The 24,817-nt window shown below is 38.3% G+C and overlaps 2 protein-coding genes across 3 annotated transcripts; one reads left to right on the forward strand and one right to left on the reverse strand.

The window, feature by feature from the left end:
* The first annotated feature begins 1,201 nt into the window (after nucleotides 1–1,201).
* Nucleotides 1,202–2,557, forward strand: LOC149236119 (uncharacterized). Its single transcript, XM_089368774.1, has one exon. It carries the CDS (start codon nucleotides 1,202–1,204, stop codon nucleotides 2,555–2,557), a length of 1,356 nt encoding a protein of 451 aa, XP_089224900.1.
* A 1,816-nt stretch (nucleotides 2,558–4,373) lies between these two features.
* LOC149236120 (uncharacterized) lies at nucleotides 4,374–6,390 on the reverse strand. 2 transcript variants are annotated; one of them, XM_089461514.1, is made up of 2 exons: nucleotides 4,785–6,390; nucleotides 4,374–4,644 (listed from the first exon to the last, which is right to left on the reverse strand). In XM_089461514.1, exon 1 carries the CDS (start codon nucleotides 6,118–6,120, stop codon nucleotides 5,035–5,037), a length of 1,086 nt encoding a protein of 361 aa, XP_089317640.1. In that variant the 5' UTR covers nucleotides 6,121–6,390; the 3' UTR covers nucleotides 4,374–4,644; nucleotides 4,785–5,034. The 2 variants fall into 2 exon arrangements, with proteins under 2 accessions (XP_089317640.1, XP_089317639.1); XM_089461513.1 differs by having other exon boundaries at nucleotides 4,374–4,676.
* Between the last annotated feature and the right edge of the window lie 18,427 nt (nucleotides 6,391–24,817).

The following is a 24,817-nucleotide window of genomic DNA, read 5'->3' on the forward strand; positions in this document are numbered from 1 at the left end:
AAATCATTTCTAAAATTATTGCTAACCGCATTAAGCCCATTCTATCAAATCACATTTCCCAGGAGCAATTCGCCTTCCTTGATCATCGTCACATTCAGGATGCCATTGGAACAGCCCAGGAAGCCCTTCATTCCATTAAATACAAAAAACTCAAAGGCATCTCTCTCAAAATCGACCTATCGAAGGCCTTTGACAAAGTGAATTGGCTTTATCTGAAAATGATCCTCATGCATTTGGGTTTTCCCCCCGTCATTATATCCTGGATCATGGGCTATATCTCTTCTGTCTCTTTCGCTATTCTAATTAATGGATCAGCATCTTCATCTTTCAATATAGACAGAGGAATCAGGCAGGGCTACCCTCTATCACCACTCCTTTTCTTGCTAGTCATGGAAGGACTGAGCATACTTATAGCAACTATAAAAGGAGCGGGGGTCTCAGTGGGCTCAAGATCATGGAGCATTTTTATCTTACACATTTACTCTTCGTAGATGACATACTAATATTCTTGAATGGGAGTGTCCGGGACACCACCTCCCTGAATGAAATTCTGAGTCTTTTCTGTAGAGCTACAGGGATGGAAATAAATAGAGAAAAATCTACCATCTCCCTATCTGATTTCACTCCACAAGAATCTCTCATTGCCAATAAAAAATTTGTCTTCAAAGAAACAGACCTGTTGGAGGGACTCAAATACCTGGGATTCAGACTCAAACCTGATGGATACAAGATCGCAAACTGGATCTGGCTTATCACAAAAGTGGAAAAAAGAATCAGCTGCTGATGTTATAGGCTACTTTCTAGAGTGGGCAGACTCATCCTGATTAAATCGGTGCTCGAAGCCACCCCGGTGTACTGGATGTCACTGGCCTGGATACCAAGAGGTATCCTCCACAAAATCCAACAAATTTGCTGCAAGTTCTTATGGAATGGAACGAAGGAGGGTAAGACTTTTGCCTGGGTCAAATGGACCAAAATTGCTACTCCAAAGAAATGGGGAGGATGGGGACTTAAATTACTCCCAGCATTTGCACAAGCCTTGGCTGCCAAACAAGGATGGCTCCTTTTAAAGCAAAACAGTCATTGGGCGAAGGTTATTCATCATAAATATATCTGGCCACTGACCATCACCGATTGGATCAGAAGACCAAACTGGAGTAGAAAAGGTATATCGGGAATATGGAGAGCCATACTTAATTCTATGTCCATTATAAAAGAAGGCTTGCTTTGGCAAATTGGAAATGGCGCATCGGTTCGCATTGGTATAGACCCATGGCCAGGCTGTGGAAACTCACATATGTTACCAAAGGGGTTGGTACATCAACTAAATAACAGAGGCATAAAGTATCTTGCACAGATTGGAGACCAACAGAATTCCAACCTTTTTTCACAACCCTGGTTGAGTGAACAACACTTGAATATCCCAATTGAATGGAGTGGAGCTTGGCAGAACTACATACAGGGCCTTACAAAGTCACATGTCAAATTAAGGATGGCAGAAGATGAACTTATATGGGCACTTTCTAAATCTGGACAATATACACCGAAATTGGGCTATGACAAAATTATTGAAGATAGAAAACCTGCGGTCATCAAAGACTGGTGGGTGTCTCTATGGAAATTAAAAGCTCCTCCATGCACTAGATTACTGATGTGGAACATTTTGGCAAACAAGATCCCTACCGCTTCCTATCTTAAAAAAAGGGCATTCTCAGGACCATCCCGTTGTGTGCTGTGCCTACAGGATGAGGAATCGACCCATCATCTCTTCCTCTCTTGTCCCACCACCAGGAATATCTGGTCACAGGTCATTCAAACTTTAAACTTGAATATGAACTGGCAGGGGGAGGATATCATTGCAGCTTGGGAACACTGGTGGAGCACCTCGATGGCGGAAAGGCCCCGAAACCTTCCACTCCTTATCTCATGGCACATATGGATCAAGAGGAATTCTATCATTTTTGAAGACAGACAAGTCAACTGGAATCTACTCCATCCTATCATCTGTGCGGCCTATGCGGAGCTGCCAATTGAAAACAGACAAGACAAGCCTAGGATCATTCGACAGGAGCATATAAACAAGGAATTTTCGTGGGCCTATTTTGATGGAGCCGCCCAACAGCAGCGCTGTGGGGGCGGCATTCTGTTTCACCTATCGGAATCTCGTTACTTTCAGATTAGCATGGGTCTAGGACTGGGAACAAATAACCATGCCGAGCTGATATCACTTCAACATCTTTTATACTTTGCCATTACCAAAAACTGTCGAAATTTGCAAATATTTGGCGACTCAAAGAATGTTATTGATTGGTTTAACAACAATGTTGTCTGTTCTGCATACTCATTGAAGAATATCTTGGAAGAAATTGTTTTTTTCAAAACATTTTTTGATCAGATATCTGTTTCCCACATCTACAGGGAGAAGAATGGAACTGTTGACTGGCTATTGAAGGAAGCGGCGCATCGTCCTCTAGGCAACTGCATAATCACTGAATTCTCCCCAGCAGGGACATACCAGTATTTTCACAGGCCCTACATTGATGGGGCAATCCAGTGAGGCAGCAGCGTCATTTTGCTCAGTTTTTGATCATGAACTTATTGACTACATTATTGTATATAGTCAATAAATTTGCTTATAATTAGGACATCTTCTCTATATAGCCGATACTATCTAAACTCTTATTTATCTTGATGGTCTCTGCACCAATACTGTACACCCTCTGGGTTATTTTCTGCAACTGGTCTCTAGACAGTGGACGAGTGCCACAGTTATAGCATATGCCTTCGGGCATCTACAGCATGTAATTTCTCCTTGAAATTATGAATTTTCTATTTTGGAAAAAAATAGAAAATCATTGGTTTTTCTATCCTAAAAAAATTGTTGATATGGTTGTTCCTCAAATCTTACTAAATTATGCTAATTTAGACTACAATAGGATCTCAAAAAAAATAGCTTCTTGGATGCATTAGTGCTCAGATTTTGGCCCCCTCCTTATTCACTCAAGCTATCAATGCTTTGACCTTGCCAATTGTTTACATAATGGTAATTACACTTTTTAAAAATAGATGCCATTAAATTTATTTCCATGCATAAGCTATTCAAGGATTTATTAAATGAATAATTATCTAGAATCTAGTTTGTTTACACACATATATCCTTGACATATAATATTATATTAATTTTTTTAATATATTGATATATAATATTAATTGCATTATTTCTCTTATATTTTGATATACAATCAATATTAGCCATGCTATGTGACAATATTCATGCAACATCCATGTTATATGGGATTATGCTATAATTATTCAATGAACTATTTTCAAAGGTTTAACATCTAGCAAATATTTACATTTAATTATAGACAAATTCAAAGTTTGATCAATAGTTATTTACTTTTTTGTAAAGTCAAAATTTGAGGAGTCTTTATTTGTTTTTTATGAAGTCAAATTTTCAATTAAGAGTTCAACACAAGCAAGGTTCACTAAAAATGAAAGTGTTTTTTTGCTTTTGCAATTTATATCTAGCACAAAGGAGCCCATGACAGTGATTGGTTAGTAACTTATGCGTTGACTTGTCACTTCCGATTTTGACTCATCCACAAGTAGTTGATAGATATTCAAACATAATAACTAAAGGGCATTCAAGCTTGACCCAATTTTGCACAAACTTGGTGAGAGCATCCACTAGTGCATAGATAGTTTTTCATTCAACATTAGGGTTAAGCCTAGATGGTTAAAAAAAATGGTAAAACATAAGATCAAGATAACTTGGTTAAGAATAAGGCAAAAAAAAAATTAATATAAGAATACTCAAGCGATTCAATGACTTTTTCTACTAAAAATATAAAACAAAATAATTTTATATATAATCCAAATATCTTAAAACTGTAGGATCACCCAATGCAAATGCTCTCCATTCTAAATAATAAGACATTAAAGAATCATGACTCTTGCTACCATATTGAGGTCTCACTAGTAAATGACAATTTTCTAACACAAACATGATAAATTGTGTTGTGGCTAAAGCTCAAATCATAATAGAATTATACTCCAGATTATGATCCACAGCTCATCCAAACCATGCTTTTGAAAAGTATTACAAACCTATAAACAAAGTTTAATTTAGTCAACTATTACTTAAAATTCTATAAAAAATAAAATAGTTCATTCATCTCTAATTCTATTAAAACATAAAAATAGGTCAACCATCTCTAAATACAATGGTTCAAACATAAAAATAGGTCATCCATCTCTAAATACAATGGTTCATTCAAGGGAACTTGTACGTGCAAGGCACAAAGTAGCAGGCTTGCAAGGCCCCAAGGACACAATTCTAAAATGATTATGTCATTTGAATAGGGTTCGAATTCAATTGTTAAGGACTTCATATTTTACCATAAAATCATATAATACTAAAATAAAATGCATAGAAAATGACAGATTGCCAGGTTAAGTAAAAAATATTGTTTTTCATCGAAAATGCATATATTGAAAAGGAAAATTCCCCACTATATAAAAGTTAAACTACTCATTTAAGACCATTAATAACATCCATTCAAATAACAGGATAACTATGTTTATGATTTGCAAAGACGAGGCGTTTGCTATACAAGTTTGTCCTCAGAGACACCCTGAACTCTGTAAAGTACAAGTTTGCAACATAATCATGTCTGTTAATTACAAATCAATATTGGTTATTTTTCTTTCTCATGCTGATGAAACGAGTTTAATTATGCATTAAAAAACAATGGAGGAACGAAGAAGGGTGAGCCAAGCACCTTCGGTTAAAAGCAATGCTGTTGAATCGCTAAATCTGCTTCTCAGAACTGTTAGCTGGCCCCTGTTACAAGCACCCTTCTTTTATGCCAAGGAATCCATAAACTGTTACATTCTCTGCTTGCATACACAAAAGACTTTAAAAATAAAGGCAGTGAATGAAATCTCAATATTATTGACACTGCTCATAACTCTCGCTGAATCCTTCAGACTAAAACACACTCACTGCAAGTCTCCTTGTCAATGATTAGGTTACACAGCTTTCTCTCCATAGTAAATATCCTGCAGGATGGAGGAGAATTCGGGATTCCCATTAACATACTTTTCCAAGAACTGTTTGTCTGTGTATTTAAGAATATGTGGGGAAATCCTCTCTGTTTTTAACAGTTGCATGGACTTCAAGGCCTCCATTACTCGATACCGAGGAATTATCCTCGTCTCCAAGTTACATGTCAACAGATTGGAATATCTAACAATATCATCCAATGGAAGCCCCAGTGATTTGACCAGAAAATCTACCTTCCATTTCAGTTTTTCCTCTGAAAGTCCCAAAATCATCGGCGTCCGACTAGAGAATTCGTAAATTTGTTTTTCAGAGAAACCTAGACCGCTCAAACACTGCAGTTTTCGATCTATCTTTTCTTTTGCCATTCCTAGTATCGCACGCAAAGCGACCCCAAATTTCTGTGATCCCCTCTCAAGCCCCAGACCCTCAGCCACTTTAAATGATTCCATAACTTTTTCCTCTGTACACATAACCAAACGGGGCTGCCTTGCCACCAACTTCGATAATGCGTCGCCCTCGACACCCAATCTTTGCAAGAGCGAAAACGCAGATTTAAGCTTATCCTCACTATGTCTAAGAATTCTTGAATCGGTATGAAGAAGCTTGCGCATATCCTCTTTGTTGATGATAGACCTTAGATAGCTGAGCCTAGACTTTAAGTCATGTTTGGATCTATATAAGAAAATCCCAGGATTGCAAAGAACCACCCTTCGAATCTGAGCAGGGGTGGTCAAACCACATTCACTTAACAACTCCAAACCTTCTTCCAAATCCCGGCTTGGTTTATGCAGCAAGCCCTTGTGATGTTTAAGGACATTTGAAACATCTTCCTCTGTCATACCGCATTTGTTGATGAAAAAATCTGTGACAATGGCCCCATCTGGTGGAGCTGGGGATGGGGTTGCTGTTTCCGTGCAGAATTTGGCGATTTTTATGTGGGGATTTGCATTAATTGCAAGAGGACGAAACGGCAAAATTGGGATCGATACACGAGTAGATACTTGGGGACCTTTCTTCATTATCAAAAGTTTCCATATTCGATGAATAAACATTATCTTTACAACAGTGAAATCGCAGATTAAAGCGTACCCTTACTGAAATTAAAAGCACTAACAGAGAAATAACTACCTGGATGGAGCACTGGATGTCTGGATGAATGTCGTCGTATATGGCTCAGGGGACAAAATGTTTTCGAAGACCAGAAGCGAGCAGAGTGTTGTGAGGATTTAGGGTTTTATTTAAGTTAGGGTTCGTCAGTGGTGAGATGAGGTTTAGGGTTTTATGAGGATTCAGGTATCGTATGCGGTGACATGGAAAAAAGAGACTGGATGTTTCCATCGGCCGCATAGAAGTGTAGGATATATATCGCGAATGTTTTAAGTTATTTTAGTTAGATAGAAATTCAATTTTTATATTTTTTTATATAAATAATTTTATAATTAGATAGAGATTCAATTTTTATACTTGCTCCAGTATATATTATATATTGTAATTGATGTGTATAAAAAAAAAAATTGGCTTTAATTAATTTGTCTATTAAATTATTTTTAATGTTTATTAAAATTTTGGTAAAATTAAATATTAAATTTATTTTTTAAAAATTGAAAATTAAATTTTGAAAATTGAATTTCTAATTTTTAATGATTGATGATTATTTTTAGGTGGTTTAAAATCAATTTTTCATAATATATATTTTTCCATAATTAATATTTTTTTGAAAAAAATAAATATATGGATTTTTCTATAATTAATATATTCCTTCCATTAGTTAATATATTTATTTTTAACAATAAATATTTATTAACCTATCTATTAATTGTTGTATTATTTCTAATAATAATGTTTTTTTTCTAATAAAAATGTTTTTTTCACCTTTTTTCATTAATATATTTTATTAATCATAATATTTTTTTTGATAATTTAATTATTTAATTGTTGTTGACATTTTTTTCATAAAACTATGTAATCATGTACCAATAGATCATTAGCAATTTAATCCCCCCTCTACCAAAGTTGTGGTGCTTAAGTTATGCACTTAATATAACTAAGTTATATGATCACATTCATCCCAAAGGGTTCTCTATTTTTTGCATAAGAAGAAGGTACTAAGCAACAACATTGCATATTACACTTGTTATATATTATTATAAGATTGTTGAAATGGTAAGGTAAGATGCTTGGCTCCTTAGCATGCATGGTGACCTTTATTATTTCATAACTCTCAAATTATACACAAAAATCCTCTTATAATATACATAAAGATGCCAAAAATGGAGAAGAAAGGTGGCGGCGGCCTCACACCACTTGATTGGAAATAGGGCCTTTCAAAAACCAATATGGGCTTAACTAATTTGAGTTTCTACAAATCCTTTAGGAATAAGGTCTTCCAACATATTATCGACATTACTTGCATTGACTTTTTCCCCAAATCTCCCCATAATTTCATAGTTAGATCATCATCACTTATTGACTACATTGTTACTCGACATGATTGTACATTTTATATCGTTAGTTGAACATTGAATCAATATATGAAGGGCATGTACCTCGTTATTTTAACTATACATGCTTTGTTCACCACTCCAACATATCATCATATGCATTTCTGGATAGAGTTCAATTGAATAAAAGAGCAAGAAAAAGGGACTATGGATATTGCTAACTCTGGTACTTAGCTCATAGTTGTTGCATTCTCAAGTTTATGAATCACGTATGTAAGAAATAGTAATAGTGTGGGTTACAATGAGAATGGATAGGTGATGAATTATCATGGGATCTATTACATTTTAAATCCATTTGGCAGGTTTCCTTGGATTCATCACCATCACCTTCTAGAATCATACAATCAAAGCATAATAACTTCTTATTTAATGATATTTGCATCATTAAACAATCTTCCATGACCCTTACCTAGAATTCAAGCAATAAAATATTTAACCATTTGTAGTTTCTTAAGATTAATTTTAAACATTTTTTCTTAGAGAAGTATAGCAAATTGATGGGAGAATTTTATCCACATCCATTTAATATGTGATCTTCATACATATTTTTCAAAGCTTTTTATAGTGTATTTAAATTGTTTTGATGTAGAATTAAGTGAGGGGACTTTAATGGATATTTAAGAATAACTCAACCCTTAAAGAAATGCTAATGAATTATATTTCTGGTGAGTTGAAGAATAATGTTGTAGTTAGTTTTTAAGGGTTAAGGTGAATTATATTTCTTGTGAGTTGAAGAATAATGTTGTAGTTAGTTTTTAAGGGTTAAGGTTTTTGTTGTCTTCTTTTATGTATGCACATATGTATTTTATATGAGCACTTATTTATAAATTCCACTTCATAGGAAAGTTTCTTGTTGGTACATTTGAGCATTTTTTGGGGAAAGAATTTTTTAGGGGAGTTTGGATCAAGAAGTTGAAATGATTGTTTTCTTTTGATATCTAAGATTGCTTAGTAGAGTGGGTTTTTCTTTTTTTCTCTGTTAATGTGTCTATGACTTGTGGGACTAGCTTATGGTATAAAACTATGACCCATGGGCATCTAAGCCATTAAAATCACCCAAAGATTACATCTAGTTTGGGCCACACCACTCCTAACATGGTTAGATTTTTTTGGTGTCTCATCCTCACTACCATGAGTTTCAAATCTTGGTTTCCTTACAGAATGAAACCCTAAAAATCCAATTGCACTTGCAAGATTTGACAAATAGAGTGGTTGTTGAAAGAACCTTGTAAAATATAAATTAGTGTACATGCTAAGGTAGAACATTATGCAATCTAGGCTTGCTACCATAGGTGTTAGATGAAACACTTATAAGAAACCACAACTATGACTCAAATATGTGTGGTGGTATGTTCAAGCTGAAAACCTAGAGATTGTGCCATGGGTGAAACTCTAGTATAAGTATTTGAGAGCATAGAAGACAACATTGATATGTGGCCAATTGCCATTAATATGGGCTCAAAAGAGAGCTTCTAAGAGATATGTCGATACTAGATGTATGGAGAGATTGTTGGAGTGTAGACTTTAATATTTGTGAAGTGCACATTGGTTTGGAGTTTCAAATTCATGTTTAACTAAGAGAGTAGTGCCCATAACAACTTTTCTTAGTGAGAATAAGAAGCCAATGCCACTAAGAAGAGCTTTTATCTAGTGTATTTGATGGTGCATATGATCTCTTATGCATGGATTCAAGTGGAAAGCACCAACCATGCCACTTTTAGTTAAGAGCTTGGTGTAAACATTGACCTAATGTAGCAAAAGATTGTCATCTAGGAAAATGATAGGGATAAACAAACCCTAGACATAAAGTACTTTAATTGTACATTGTGTATCAAATGAAAGACTAGAGTTTCAAGATGAAGCGTTGGCCATCACCATGCAACAATAATCATAGAACTATTTTGGAAAGGGGGCATGGTAGATTGAGATGGGATAACTGGCTAGGCTTGCTAGGGAATGTGTTAGATGGCTATGGTTTACACGAGCCTAAGGGGGGTCTTCAATATGGGATTTTCGAGTTATAGGTTTGAAATCATGAAGAAGGATTATGGGGGAAGATTTAGCTTATTTTTATGACAAATTATCCGTTAGAGGGCCAGTATATATGGTCCAATTCAATGGATAATCCTTATAGTCTCAACTCCTCCTCAATATTATCCATGAAGATAGGGTCCCAAACTTAAGAAGAGAAGATAGTAGCCACCTTTGGAGAAATGGCTAGAACCAGGCCAACAACTAAATTTGCAACTTGGTATGTTTGTGTGATATGATGTTAGACTCAACCGATCAATCTTGTTATAATCCAAATCAAGATTGGTATTAGCCAAGCACATTTTGGAACATTTGGTGGCCTAGGCGGCTTGTTCTCTAACATGTAGAACCATTAGAAAAACTACCCTTGAGACAAGAATATTTACTCCACACATTCAATCCAACTTATTTGGTACCTTTGGAATTGATGTCAACTTTGCTCCACTCTTTATATTGTGGCAAGAGTGACGATGGCAGGGATCTTCTGACTTACAACTTCAACAATGTGATGCTAACTAGTGATCTTATGAGTGATTACTACCCATTTGATTCTATAGATTTTGATCAAGAAGGTTTGGGACTAACAAGCCAAGGAAACCAAAGAATTGATGGAAATGCATTAAGCATTAATCAAAGGTTGTTAATTTACAATCTGGGGAAAATATTAAACTACCTAACATAATGGAGAGGATTCAACTATTGTAGGTTTATTTATGAGAAAGTATGTGGGAAATACCCTAAAATCTCTAACAATGGAATTGTTTGAGTTAAGGGTTGGCTAGCTTGGACTCTCAAGATTGCAACAAATGTAGACATGATTCTTCATAAGAGATGGAAGTTGGGTTTGTAGCCCCTAAACCTAAAAAAATGTCATTTGGATTTTGGTGCCCACTCAACCAACCTCCTTGTTTTTCCAATCTGGGTCAACCTACCAAGGGTTCCCTTGAGTATGTGGTCTAAGGAGGTTTTCAAGAAATTTGGAAATTATTTAAGGCTATTTTATGTAGAAATTATTTTGTAGATCTAAAACTACTCAAGAAATTTACTAAAACACAAGACTCAAATCTACTCTACTATTGTGCGAAATTTAATTCACAATCGAGAACACAAATCATAAACATGCTAGAATAATTGTTACATATGCATAGAAATTTATCTAGGGGAAAGAAACTGTTCAAAATCCCTTTTGATATATGCATTAATCAAAGAATAGAGACAAAATACATATGTTGCTCAAGCTTGAGCACAACCTGCAAGTGTATACTCTATCCCTCTGCTTGACTAGCTGACTCTATTCAACACTTAGCCAATTTTCAAGACCTCCAAGCTCTTATTTCCTTGCATTGTTCCTTCAGGAATTAGGCACCTATTAATTAGGAAATTCCTCAATTGGAATTGCGCAATCCTATTAGGCTCATCCTCTGACTGCATGCACCACATGTACACTTCAGAATAATCTACAACTGATAGTACATTGCCTTAGAATGTCCATCTCAAATGGGTAACTTGACTTCTTTGCATGCAACAATTATTTTGGGTTGATTGATTAGTCAACTAGTTAATAATTGAGTGAGCTAAAGCTACACTCCACAACTTGACCTTCCACTAGTTCCTCCAACAATTAGAACTAGTTTAACTGACTATAACTCAATTTAATTGAAATAGATTGCTACAAATTTGTAATCAATCATATTGAACTGAACTCAAGCTTCCCCAACTCAAATTAATTGAGTTGACTGAGTGACAAGTTCCATGTCAACTCAGTTAACTGCTGTTAGCCTCCTGCTACAGCAGGTTAATCATCTTTCATGATCGACATTTTTACATGCCAAATATGTCATACTTTGCTTGCTGCAATGCTCCATATTTGCAACAGATGGCCAGAGAAGTATCTATGAGAGTGTGCTAGTCTAAATGCCACTACTGTGTTCCATTTTTGATGAGTTTTCAGCTAAGGGAGGTCCAAACAGCTTAATCTTGGTCTCCCTAGATTTCAATTTCCTGTTTTAGAATATAGAGAATAAACATCTGTCCAAACTGTCTAATCTTGGCAAATTAGTAGATTAGGTAGAGAATAAAGGTTCCCAACTGCTTAATCTGGGGCCTTGGAAGTGACAAGGGTAGTTGTAGATAGAAACTCAAAAGGAAAAGAAAAGAAAAAGAAAAAGAGCAATTGAGGGTTTGCAAGTCTAAGTGCACCCTCCCTGAAGTAACAAAAAATGCTAGGTAGTAAGCTGGGTAGGTAGCCAGAAGTTGCAGAAGCCTGATTCTATTCAGTTTTGGCCTTGATCAAGAAGGCACATATTAGCACTGGCAGAGGTATCCATGCAGCAGTTTGATGATAAAATATGAAAGCATGTCTAACTTCCCCTATTTTCCCCAGAGATTCTCTTTCTAACATCCCCTTGAGGACTTTAGGATCTCCCTAAATAGTCCTCCTTGCATTTCTCCTTTGAAAAATTCATGACAAATTGTGACCTTCTTCTCTGAAAAGAAGCCACATTTCTTGTGTAAAATCATTCCTCACCCTCATCTGCTTCTAAATCTAAGTTTACTCCTTAAACTTAGCTCTCTGTTTCTCTCCCACATCTCAAAATTCATATTAACTTCTAAACTTACTATATAGCTCCCTAAGTTCTCCCATTCCCTATTATTATAACATTATTGTGCAAAAAATCCCAGAAATATATATATTTTCCCCCTTCGGCAATCTAGCCATATATCCCAAAGTTTGGAAGTGTGAGAAAGTCGGAGTCCCATGGAATATCTGTTCATACTTTATTTTTGGGAATTGAATCAACACCCGGTTGATTTAATAACCCTAAGTGCACCTTATAAATGGATATATCGTTTACCATTTATCCCCGAAAACCTCAAAAAACCCACAATTTCATTTATCCAAAGTTTTGTCCCGGCGCAATTTTCCAGAAATAACAATTGTTTATTAGACAGGCCCCGCCGTATCGCTCTGCCATCTCCGAATCTCGTCATCTGTCGGATCCGGGCCCTCCCATCCGACGGTCCTCGGCGATTTCGGACCACCCCCGATTGCCGTCCTTTAGCGCCCGAAAAGTGTCAGAGGGTGACGTAGGGCCTGTGGCGCGTGTCAATTTCTCATTGTATCGGGCGGCTTCCGACACAAACCGGGCCCGTACCAAAAGCAGTCCGATAAAACCGCTTACAGCCAATCCCTTTCCGCCAGGTTCATCGCTTTTCGAAGGTTTTATGTGTTGGGACCAATGGTCTGCCCCGATACGATTTAGCGCCAGCCATTGGATCGGCCCGCGCCGGATCCAACGGCCAGCATTCAATCTTATGAACAGTAATCGCTCCCGCCCCAATTTTGAAGGATTTTCATGTTTAAAGCTTTTTTGCCTTATAAAAGGGAAAAGGGCCATTTTCTTTTAAACAGTTCAGCGCCCGTGCCCGCCCTGCCTCCAAAAGAAACATGGCATTCTTTAGTCCATATTTGATCGCTCCAGGCCCGAAATAGCTCCAAATTGCAGGATTTTGGCCTCGGCATGCCTCCAGCATCCAGTCTTCTGCCAGTTAGCAGTTGTTCATCATTTTTAGTACCATTTTTGATCGGCCAGCGCCGATAGCATTCCAATGGCCACGGAAGCATTTGCAGCAGTTATTGTACATTAAAAGGTAGAAGGGGGCAATGGGGCAGTTTAAAGAGTATCAACGGTGAGAAAAGGCCCAGATTTAGTGCCAAAGTGTATCAGGATGCGGCAAAGTGTATCAGTGAAGGTGTTCAATGGAAACTTTGAACCCGGAGCAGGAAATCATTAAAGAGCCTCCCAGCAAAGTCAATAAAGCAGCTCTGAGCCATAAAGGCTCACCAACTCACAGTTTTGGCCACTTAAGACAACACAACCACTTGCAGGCGCAGATGAATGAATTTAAAGCACACTTATGGCTAAAAGAGCCAGCGCAGAGCTCAAAGGACACCATATTTACTCACGTTGAATGCTGCTGCCTCCAGCGCAGCTTAGATAAGATATTTTGTGCATTTATTTCAGTACAGATTAGGTTAGAAGCAGGTATTTCATCAGATCTGTCTGATATCTGTTTATTGTAGATATTTTGCCTATATAAACCACCCTGAGCATTGTTTAAAGGGTTGGTTAGTCGATAACTTCCTCTAGACTTGCATTGTATTTTCTGAGAGTCTCTATAATCAAAGATCGCTGGAATGTTTGGGAGATGAACTGACTGTTGTGTTTTAATGTCGGAAGAGCGACTACGGAATCCTAACGCTTCTACATAGCCCAATAAGTGTTTCTTATCTCTGTTTACAGTTTGTATGTTTTATGCCATCATTGTTTCACTATCTAAATAGCAGAAAGAAAGAATAGTTCAGAGCTCACTTAGTTGTATTATGTTCTCAATGTCTGTGATTTATCTATGTTTTCCTCTGAATTAGTCCTGAATATGAATAATGATTTGTTCATATTTACACTAGTTCCTTCATATATGAATGTTGTTTAGGAATCCTTGATTGCTCCTATATAAATGTTCATTCACCTTCCCTCTGTTAGCATAATGAGAGCTACTTAGTTGCCTTTCATTCACTGACCTTCGTTCCATCTTTATTCTAGCTAGATATTGTTTTATCTGTAGCTATCCTGCTCTGTATTCCTCTTGTGACCAAGAAAACGCAACAGCAAGCCTAATCCACGACTCCATGCCCAATGGTTTGAACTTCTCACACTATGCATCCCAACTCTGTTCGAAAGAATCCTCCATCCCACCAAAATCAAAACAAAAACCCAAGAAAATCATAACTAGCCTAAAATCAACCCAAAACAAAGCTAAATTATAAAGAGAGAGCCCTCTCCGATTGCAGGTAGGCTAGGACCTGCAGTCCAAAGATTGGTTTGTGGTTACCTCGGTCGTATCCTTTAAGGAGCTTTAAGTACAACCTAAGTGTTAACATAATGGCGACTCCGTTGGGGACCATCCTCAAATAATTTCACAAATCAAGTTGGAAAGCTCCACTAGGAAAGAACCAGACCTTCAAAAGTTTCTTTCTAACCCATACATTCGTAGAAAATCCCAAAAAAAAAAAACAAGCCAGAAGCTGGCTCCCAGGAAGAATTCACGTTATACAAGGTCAAATCCAGACCCAAATCCTACAGCTGCCTTTGAAAATTCGAATTTGATCCAAAGAAACCTCAGGAAATTAGAGCTAAAGGAGGATTTTGCTGATTCTACTCCTGTGATAGTTCAGCCAAACTGTGGCCCAACCCCTGCCAAAGTTTTATTTCGTTCAACCCTTAGTTCCCCTTGTTCTTCATCCACCTCTCAAAGCACTCCTTCCACACCTCCATTCACTACACATACTACCACTACTACTCCTATTATCCCAGTTGTTCTAGCTGTTCCGTTTATCCCTGTTGTTCCATTTATCCCTGCCAACATGGCGAATAGATATGCACCTTTACAGCTGCCTGCAAATCCCGGGGCTATGCCTCAGGATTACCAAACTAAAATCACATATTTTGATGGCACAAGTGCCTGCACAGCCCTTCAGCATACAAAGAAAATGCAGGATTACTTTGAAAGCTATGAGATTGACGATGATGGTGTGAGAATGAAGATTTTTGTCCAAAGTTTGACAGGCGATGTCAGGACTTGGTTTAGAGCACTCCCAGCCAATTCCATAGCAGACCCAGAAGCCTTATACCAGTCATTTATCAACAGATGGGAGAAAAAGAAAGATCCCTTGCACATACTAGCTGAATACGATACAATCAAAAGAGGTCCACAAGAAACAGTCTTGGACTATTGTGCAAGGTTCAATAGCGTTTATAATGCTATCCCACAAAACTTAAGGCCCCCACCTGACCTTGCCTTATATAAATTCCCTGATGGATTCGACCCAGATATGGCCTACCAATTAAAAGAAAGAGCCCCTAACAGCCTTGCGGACATGCAAAATGTGGTTGTCACTGTGGAGGCAAATTTAATTGCCAAAAGAAACAGAGCTAGAACTGAGAGAAGAACCACCTTCAAGGAAGAGCCCTCAGCCTTAGATCAAAAGCTAGATGCTATTATCAATGGTATGCACAGGCTGGGAGATAGAGTAGAGAGTGTTGAGAGGAAATCATCATGGGAAGGGCAATAGCCCAATACCATAAGGAACCAAAATTTCAGGAAAACTCAGAACTCAAATGCTGGTATATCTAGCCCAGACCGTGATATAAGGCCTCCTTTCCAAGAAAATTATACAGAAGCATCCACATCTAGTGATGCCATAGAGGACACTCACATAAACTTGGTGGATTTGAAGGGTGAGCAACAAATTTTCCTAACTCAACAAGACCAAGATGAGCATGACTTTAATCAATTTCAGACCCAGTCAGGTGAGTCTTTTGACTTCAAACAAGGTTATGATTCAGTTGTTTATGAAGTGCACAAATAATATAAACTGAGAACTAGAACAATCGATGTAACCGAGCCCATCAAACAGAAGGAATCAAAGCAGCCCAAGAAGATTAAGGACAGAGCTGCTTCCACAGAACCAACCAAACAAACAATCCCAGATTCGAAAGAAGTCACAATAGAGGATATAACAGACACACCAGACATGCAGCCCTCTAATGATCAGCCTCTGCTACCTTCATCCTCAAAGGAAAATGTAAATAGCACTCCTAAAAGCCTTCCCAAAACAGAAATACTGCAAGGTATCACTCACCATAACACTGATAATCAAGAGGAAAACGCAGAAAATACACTTGAAAAGGGGAAATCTGCTATTGCCAACACAAAGACTCCATTGGAGAAACCATTCAACTTAGAAGTAGAAATAAGCAAACTTAAGATTTCCATCCCCTTATCTGAACTTGCAAAGCATGATGTGTATAGGCAACAAATCCAAAGATCACTGCAAATGCCAGAGAAAAGGGATGATGTGAATGTTTTAGATGATACACCTGAATTGCTTTTTGGTCCAGAAGTTGATGGCAAATCAGCACATGGAGTTGTTCTACCCTTTTATGTCAGTCTGCACATACATGATAAAGTTTTACATAATGCAATGTTTGACTCAGGTGCCTCACACAACCTTATGCCCAAAGCTGTAATGGATAAGCTAAACCTTGATGTAACAAGACCTTACAAAGATCTATTCTCCTTTGACTCAAGTCAGGTCAAATGTTTAGGCCTCATCAAAGACTTGTTTGTCTCCTTAGTCCAATACCCAAACAAGACAATCCTCATGGATGTGGTGGTTGTTGACATTCCACCAAAGTATGGCATGCTGTTGTCAAGATCTTGGGGGGCAAAACTCCAAGGATCTCTCCAATTAGACCTCTCCTATGCCACTATTTCAGTCTTTGGACAACCAAAGAGACTGTATAGAGAAACACTGATGAAGTATGTGGTAAGTAGTGAGGAAAAGCCCCAGAATTTCCCTATCTATTCAATCCATTCTGATATGGATTCTTTTATTTTGTTTAATGATGAAACAAGTCCTCCAACTAATCAAAGGCCTTTGCCTTTAGAACAAGAAACATGCATCAATCAAGAATCGGTTGCTCATACCCAGGAAACTATCAAAACAATCAGTGCAACCAGCATACAAGAAGAACCACATGAAGCACAAAACCTAGGTCTACCCAATCCTAAAATGACTGAAACTCTTAATATCAACTACAAGCAAGAAATCACATGGTATTTAGAGTTTGATGGTTCTGTTAATAAGCTAGGAGTAGGGGCAGGAATATGGATTCACAATACACATAATAGCCATGCAGAGGGTCATGCTTCCAGACTTAACTTTAGATGTACCAACAACATGGCAGAGTATGAAGCTCTCCTTTTAGGCCTTAAACTGCTCAAAGCTCTAGGAGCTGCAAAGGTGTCCATTCTAGGTGACTCCGATTTAATCATACAACAAATGAAGGGCAACTTCGTTACCAATGATAGACGGCTAAGAGCTTATAGGACTGCTGCCACTGCAATACTTGATACCTTCACTGAATCCAAACTTGCTAAGATTTCTAGAAGCAATAACATGCATGCTCACAGCCTAGCTACTTTTGCTAGCACTTGCAAGCTTCCTTTCGAGTCCAATCACCACTTTACTGCTGAGATGAAGCACAGGCCTGCTGTCCCTAACAATGTTAAAGATTGGCAAGTGTTTGAGGATGATGCTCAAATCAACAATTTTCTTACCTTATAGCATGAGTTTTTAGGCCTAAACATTTATATGGATGCTATGGATGATCCACTGCAAGCAATAAACCAAATCCAGCAAACTGTAACAGCTGAAACAGCTAGAAAATTGCTACAGCCAACCATCTTTGATGAATAAAACATAGAAGAGCTGAAACAGATGCATTTGGAGGAAATAGCCAAAACAGAGGCCGAAATCATTGATCTAAAGGACAATTTTCTCCCGGTTGGCCTCACTCCACTAGAAGACATGTTTGATGCAAATTATGTGCCCAAAAAGCCAAAAATGCAGCCTATAAACACTGCCATAGAAGAACACAACATTGGGACAACAGAGAAGCAAAAATGATCAAACTATCTCAATCTTTGCCACCCGATCAAAAGCCCAAATATGTTGATTTGTTCAAAGAATTCCAAGATGTATTTGCTTGGAATTATGAGGACTTGAAGTCCTATGACACCTCAATTATTCAACATACCATTCCCTTAAAGCCAAATCAAAAGCCCTTCAAACAGAAACTGAGGAGAATCAATCCTGTGCTTCTCCCTTTGATTGAGATAGAAGTGCAAAGAATGTTTGAAGCAGGTATCATAGCACCCATTAGATTTTCTGAATGGGTATCCAATCTTGTTCCCACAAGAAAGAAAACATGTGAGATTAGGCTTTGTGTAGATTTGAGAAACTTAAACCAAGTCTCCCTTAAAGACCACTACCCATTCCACAAAATGGACCACATCCTACAAAGAGTAGTGGGGTCATCTAGAATCTCTTTGCTAGATGGCTTTTCAGGTTTTAATCAAATACTGGTTCACCCGGATGACCAAGACAAGACAGCCTTTACCACACCGTGGGGAACATTTAAGTATGTTAAAATGCCTTTCGGCCTAAAGAACGCAGGTGCCACCTTTCAAAGGGCCATGGACATTGCATTTGCCAAGGAAATCCATGATTTCTTGGTTGTCTATCTTGATGATCTTACCCCTTTCTCCAAATCTGATCAAGAGCACCTAAGACATTTGAGACAAGTGTTCCTAACATGTAGGAAATATGGCATTTCTTTGAACCCTAAGAAGTCTTTATTTGGCCTTGAAGAAGGCAAATTACTTGGACATATCATTTCAAAAGACGGGATTAGAATTGATTCGCAAAGGATCCAAGCCATTCTCCAAATCCCATATCCAAGAAACATAAAAGAGTTGCAAGCATTCCTAGGAAAGATCAATTTCCTAAGGAGATTTATCCCAAATCTAGCCGAGCTGATAAGACTGTTGAGCAACATGTTAAAGAAGGATGCCAAGGTAAAATGGTCTCTTGAAACCAAGCAAGCATTTGAAAGTATCAAAGTTGCCTTAAGTCAAGCCCCAGTCCTCACAAGTCCTCAATTTGATAGGGACTTTATCATATTTTCATTTGCATCTGATAATACCATAGCTGCTGTCCTATTGCAAAAGGATGACCAAGGAAATGAAAAGCCAATTGCTTTTTTCAGCCGAGCCTTAAGAGATGCACCCCTGAAGTACCAAATCATGGAGAAGCAGGCCTATGCCCTTGTTAAAGCAATCAAAGACTTCAGAATTTACATTTTATATTCACACGTGATTGCCTATGTCCCAAATGCTGTTGTAAAAGACATATTAACCCAAGAAGGATTAGAAGGAAAAAGAGGCAAGTGGATTGCTAACATTCTTGAGTATGACATAGAAATAAAACCAACCAAGCTAATAAAGGGACAACGTTTAGCCAAACTGATGTCCGAAACAAACTTTCAAGCCTTAGACATCAACCAACTGGACAATGAATAGGAGCTGGCGACTCCACAGATCAGTGAAACCTTTCTGCAATCCCCATGGTATGCTGATATATGCTTTGTATTGTTAAACCTGTTTGCTCCCCCAGGATTGTCCAGGACCAAGAAGAGATTTTTAAGAATGAAGGCTTTGAAATTTTGTGTCTTAGATGGTGCTTTATTTTGGAAGAATCATGAAAGCATATTGCTTAATTGTTTGACCATGAATGAAACTAATAATGTCATGAAAGAATTCCATGCAGGGGACTGTGGAGGACATCTATATTGGAAATCCACTGCTGATAAAATTTTAAGGGCTGGTTTCTATTGGCCCTCTTTGTTTGCAGATGTAAAGAAGTTTGTTATCTCATGTCACAAATGCCAAATCTTTGAGGGCAAAAGAAAGCTGTTGCCCTTGCCTCTTAAGCCCATCTCAACCGAAAAGCCTTTTCAACAATGGAGTCTTGACTTCATTGGAGAAATCCATCCCTCTTCCTCAGGCCAGCATAAGTGGATTCTAACTGCCACCAACTATTTCACCAAGTGGATTGAAGCCATTCCATGCAGGCAGGCCAATGACACCACCATTATCCAATTCCTTGAGTGCAATATCCTGTCTAGATTTGGCTGCCCTGAGAAGATCATCACTGACAATGCCCCTGCTTTCAAATCCAAAAAGATGATCAATTTTTGCCATAAATTCCATATCACTTTAGGCCATTCCACAGCTTATTACCCTCAAGGTAATGGCCTAGCCGAGTCATCTAATAAGAGCCTGATCAGTATCATTAAGAAGACCTTGGAAGAAAGCAAGAAGAACTGGCATAAAAAGCTCACCAATGCCCTTTGGGCAGACAGGCTTTCGACAAAAAAATCAATTGGAATGAGCCCTTATGAGCTTGTTTACGGTATGGAAGCCAGATTCCCATCTTCTTTGGGCATTTCCATTATGAGGCTGTTGCAGGAGGTTCAAGCTGAACCAAATGATATTCAACGCAGGATCAATCAGACCATTCACCTTCAACAAACCAGAGAACAGGTGTATGACAGAGCTCAAATGTTACAAGAAAAGCTCAAAAGGATGTTTGATAAGAGGACTAAGGCTGAGAATTTCTGTGTTGGCAACAAAGTTCTAAGGTGGGACTCACGAAGAGAAGACAAGGGAAAACATGCAAAATTCGATTTCCTTTGGAGAGGACCATTTGTTATTTCTGTTGTTCAGGGAAATAACACATATTTCCTCAAATCTGTAGAGGGTAGCACTGCTGAAGAAGGCCCTGTAAATGGCCGTATGCTGAAGCATTATCATGATCCCTTTTGTTGAACATAACGCAGCTTTGTAAATATCTCTTTGTACATTGATATTTGTATATATCAACACTTTTGTTTTTATTTTGTATAAACAGTCCGATTGTTAGAGGAGTAGCAACAAAGTTTGTGAAGACACAGCCAATGCAAGTCCTCTATTTTTAATCTCTGTCTCTGCAGTAATCTCAGCAAAACAGCAAGAGCAGCGCTGTCATATCACACTGATTTATGTTAAAGAGAAGTTGTTTGCAACTTGTAGTCTTCAAGTCAACAGTATCAAAAAGAAAGGAGGATTTTCAGTTTACTTCAACACCCTTTCAAAGACAAGAAAAGAAGAGCTCCAGTTTTATTCCCTTTTTGTGTTTATTTCACAAGGCAGTTCTCAAGCAAAAGCGTATGCAATATCAAGCACGCAGAAGAAAGCAGGTGATGCTTTATTTTTCACAGTGTTTCAGTTAAGAAGGAGTGCTGCATTTAGAAGTTAAAGTTCTAGTCATTCAACAGTTAGCACAGAAGAAACTTTCAAATAACAACAACTACAGAGGATCAAGGCATTCTGACCTGCTGTTCTTGGCTTGTCACAAGGAAAAGCCATCCCCAAGTGGAGCCACTGTTAGCCTCTTGCTACAACAGGTTAATCATCTTTCATGATCGACATTTTTACATGCCAAATATGTCATACTTTGCTTGCTGCAATGCTCCATATTTGCTACAGATGGCCAGAGAAGTATCTATGAGAGTGTGCTAGTCTAAATGCCACTGCTGTGTTCCATTTTTGATGAGTTTTCAGCTAAGGGAGGTCCAAACAGCTTAATCTTGGTCTCCCTAGATTTCAATTTCCTGTTTTAGAATATAGAGAATAAACATCTGTCCAAACTGTCTAATCTTGGCAGATTAGTAGATTAGGTAGAGAATAAAGGTTCCCAACTGCTTAATCTGGGGCCTTGGAAGTGACAAGGGTAGTTGTAGATAGAAACTCAAAAGGAAAAGAAAAGAAAAAGAAAAAGAGCAATTGAGGGTTTGCAAGTCTAAGTGCACCCTCCCTGAAGTAACAAAAAATGCTAGGTAGTAAGCTGGGTAGGTAGCCAGAAGTTGCAGAAGCCTGATTCTATTCAGTTTTGGCCTTGATCAAGAAGGCACATATTAGCACTGGCAGAGATATCCATGCAGCAGTTTGATGATAAAATATGAAAGCATGTCTAACTTCCCCTGTTTTCCCCAGAGATTCTCTTTCTAACATCCCCTTGAGGACTTTAGGATCTCCCTAAATAGTCCTCCTTGCATTTCTCCTTTGAAAAATTCATGACAAATTGTGACCTTCTTCTCTGAAAAGAAGCCACATTTCTTGTGTAAAATCATTCCTCACCCTCATCTGCTTCTAAATCTAAGTTTACTCCTTAAACTTAGCTCTCTGTTTCTCTCCCACATCTCAAAATTCATATTAACTTCTAAACTTACTATATAGCTCCCTAAGTTCTCCCATTCCCTATTATTATAGCATTATTGTGCAAAAAATCCCAGAAATATATATATTTTCCCCCTTGGGCAATCTAGCCATATATCCCAAAGTTTGGAAGTGTGAGAAAGTCGGAGTCCCATGGAATATCTGTTCATACTTTATTTTTGGGAATTGAATCAACACCCGATTGATTTAATAACCCTAAGCGCACCTTATAAATGGATATATCGTTTACCATTTATCCCCGAAAACCTCAGAAAACCCACAATTTCATTTATCCAAAGTTTTGTCCCGGCGCAATTTTCCAGAAATAACAATTGTTTATTAGACAGGCCCCGCCGTATCGCTCTGCCATCTCCGCATCCCATCATCCGTCGGATCCGGGCCCTCCCATCCGACGGTCCTCGGCGATTTCGGACCACCCCCGATCGCCGTCCTTTAGCGCCCGAAAAGTGTCAGAGGGTGACGTAGGGCCTGTGGCGCGTGTCAATTTCTCGTTGTATCGGGCGGCTTCCGACACAAACCGGGCCCGTACCAAAAGCAGTCCGATAAAACCGCTTACAGCCAGTCCCTTTCCGCCAGGTTCATCGCTTTTCGGAGGTTTTATGTGTTGGGACCAATGGTCCGCCCCGATGTGATTTAGCGCCAGCCGTTGGATCGGCCCGCGCCGGATCCAACGGCCAGCATTCAATCTTATGAACAGTAATCGCTCCTGCCCCAATTTTGAAGGATTTTCATGTTTAAAGCTTTTTTGCCTTATAAAAGGGAAAAGGGCCATTTTCTTTTAAACAGTTCGGTGCCTGTGCCCGCCCCGCCTCCAAAAGAAACATGGCATTCTTTAGTCCATATTTGATCGCTCCAGGCCCGAAATAGCTCCAAATTGCAGGATTTTGGCCTCGGCGTGCCTCCAGCATCTAGTCTTCCGCCAGTTATCAGTTGTTGATCATTTTTAGTACCATTTTTGATCGGCCAGTGCCGATAGCATTCCAATGGCCACGGAAGCATTTGCAGCAGTTATTGTGCATTAAAAGGCAGAAGGGGGCGATGGGACAGTTTAAAGAGTATCAACGATGAGAAAAGGCCTAGATTTAGTGCCAAAGTGTATCAGGATGCGGCAAAGTGTATCAGTGAAGGTGTTCAATGGAAACTTTGAACCCGAAGCAGGAAATCATTAAAGAGCCTCCCATCAAAGTCAATAAAGCAGCTTTGAGCCATAAAGGCTCACCAACTCACAGTTTTGGCCACTTAAGGCAGCACAACCACTTGCAGGCGCAGATGAATGAATTTAAAGCACACTTATGGCTAAAAGAGCCAGTGCAGAGCTCAAAGGACACCATATTTACTCATGTTGAATGCTGTTGCCTCCAGCGCAGCTTAGATAGATATTTTGTGCATTTATTTCAGTATAGATTAGGTTAGAAGCAGGTATTTCATCAGATCTGTCTGAGATCTGTTTATTGTAGATATTTTGCCTATATAAACCACCTTGAGCATTGTTTAAAGGGTTGGTTGGTCGATAACTTCCTCTAGACTTGCATTGTATTTTCTGAGAGTCTCTATAATCAAAGATCGCTGGAATGTTTGGGAGATGAACTGACTGTTGTGTTTTAATGTTTGAAGAGCGACTACAGAATCCTAACGCTTCTACATAGCCCAATAAGTGTTTCTTATCTCTGTTTACAGTTTGTATGTTTTATGCCATCATTGTTTCACTATCTAAATAACAGAAAGAAAGAATAGTTCAGAGCTCACTTAGTTGTATTATGTTCTCAATGTCTGTGATTTATCTATGTTTTCCTCTGAATTAGTCCTGAATATGAATACTGATTTGCTCATATTTACACTAGTTCCTTCATATATGAATGTTGTTTAGGAATCCTTGATTGCTCCTATATAAATGTTCATTCACCTTCCCTCTGTTAGCATAATGAGAGCTACTTAGTTGCCTTTCATTCACTGACCTTCGTTCCATCTTTATTCTAGCTAGATATTGTTTTATGTGTAGCTATCCTGCTCTGTATTCCTCTTGTGACCAAGAAAACGCAACAGCAAGCCTAATCCACGACTCCATGCCCAATGGTTTGAACTTCTCACACTATGCATCCCAACTCTGTTTGAAAGAATCCTCCATCCCACCAAAATCAAAACAAAAACCCAAGAAAATCATTACTAGCCTAAAATCAACCCAAAACAAAGCTAAATTATAAAGAGAGAGCCCTCTCTGATTGCAGGTAGGCTAGGACCTGCAGTCCGAAGATTGGTTTGTGGTTACCTCGGCCATATCCTTTAAGGAGCTTTAAGGACAACCTGAGTGTTAACAACTGCCTCCAAGATTTCTAATGAAATGGAAATTCGAATTTTCTCTAGTTTGACCAAGGGAATGTCAAACTGAGATTTTCTTACTGCATTTTCAACATTTTATGAAAAACAAAAATCTTATTTTGACATGGATTGTATGGGAATGTCTAAGATTCTAGTG

The sequence above is a fragment of the Pinus tabuliformis genome, chromosome 8, assembly GCF_031772625.1.
Source record: "Pinus tabuliformis cultivar Carrire ecotype Pingquan chromosome 8, CPIR1, whole genome shotgun sequence".
NCBI classification, from domain to species: domain Eukaryota; kingdom Viridiplantae; phylum Streptophyta; class Pinopsida; order Pinales; family Pinaceae; genus Pinus; species Pinus tabuliformis.

Bases quoted from the DNA above. Each gene is read 5' to 3' on its own strand.
- LOC149236119 (XM_089368774.1), top strand. From the start codon at position 1,202: ATGTCCATTATAAAAGAAGGCTTGCTTTGGCAAATTGGAAATGGCGCA.
- LOC149236120 (XM_089461514.1), bottom strand. From the start codon at position 6,120: ATGTTTATTCATCGAATATGGAAACTTTTGATAATGAAGAAAGGTCCC.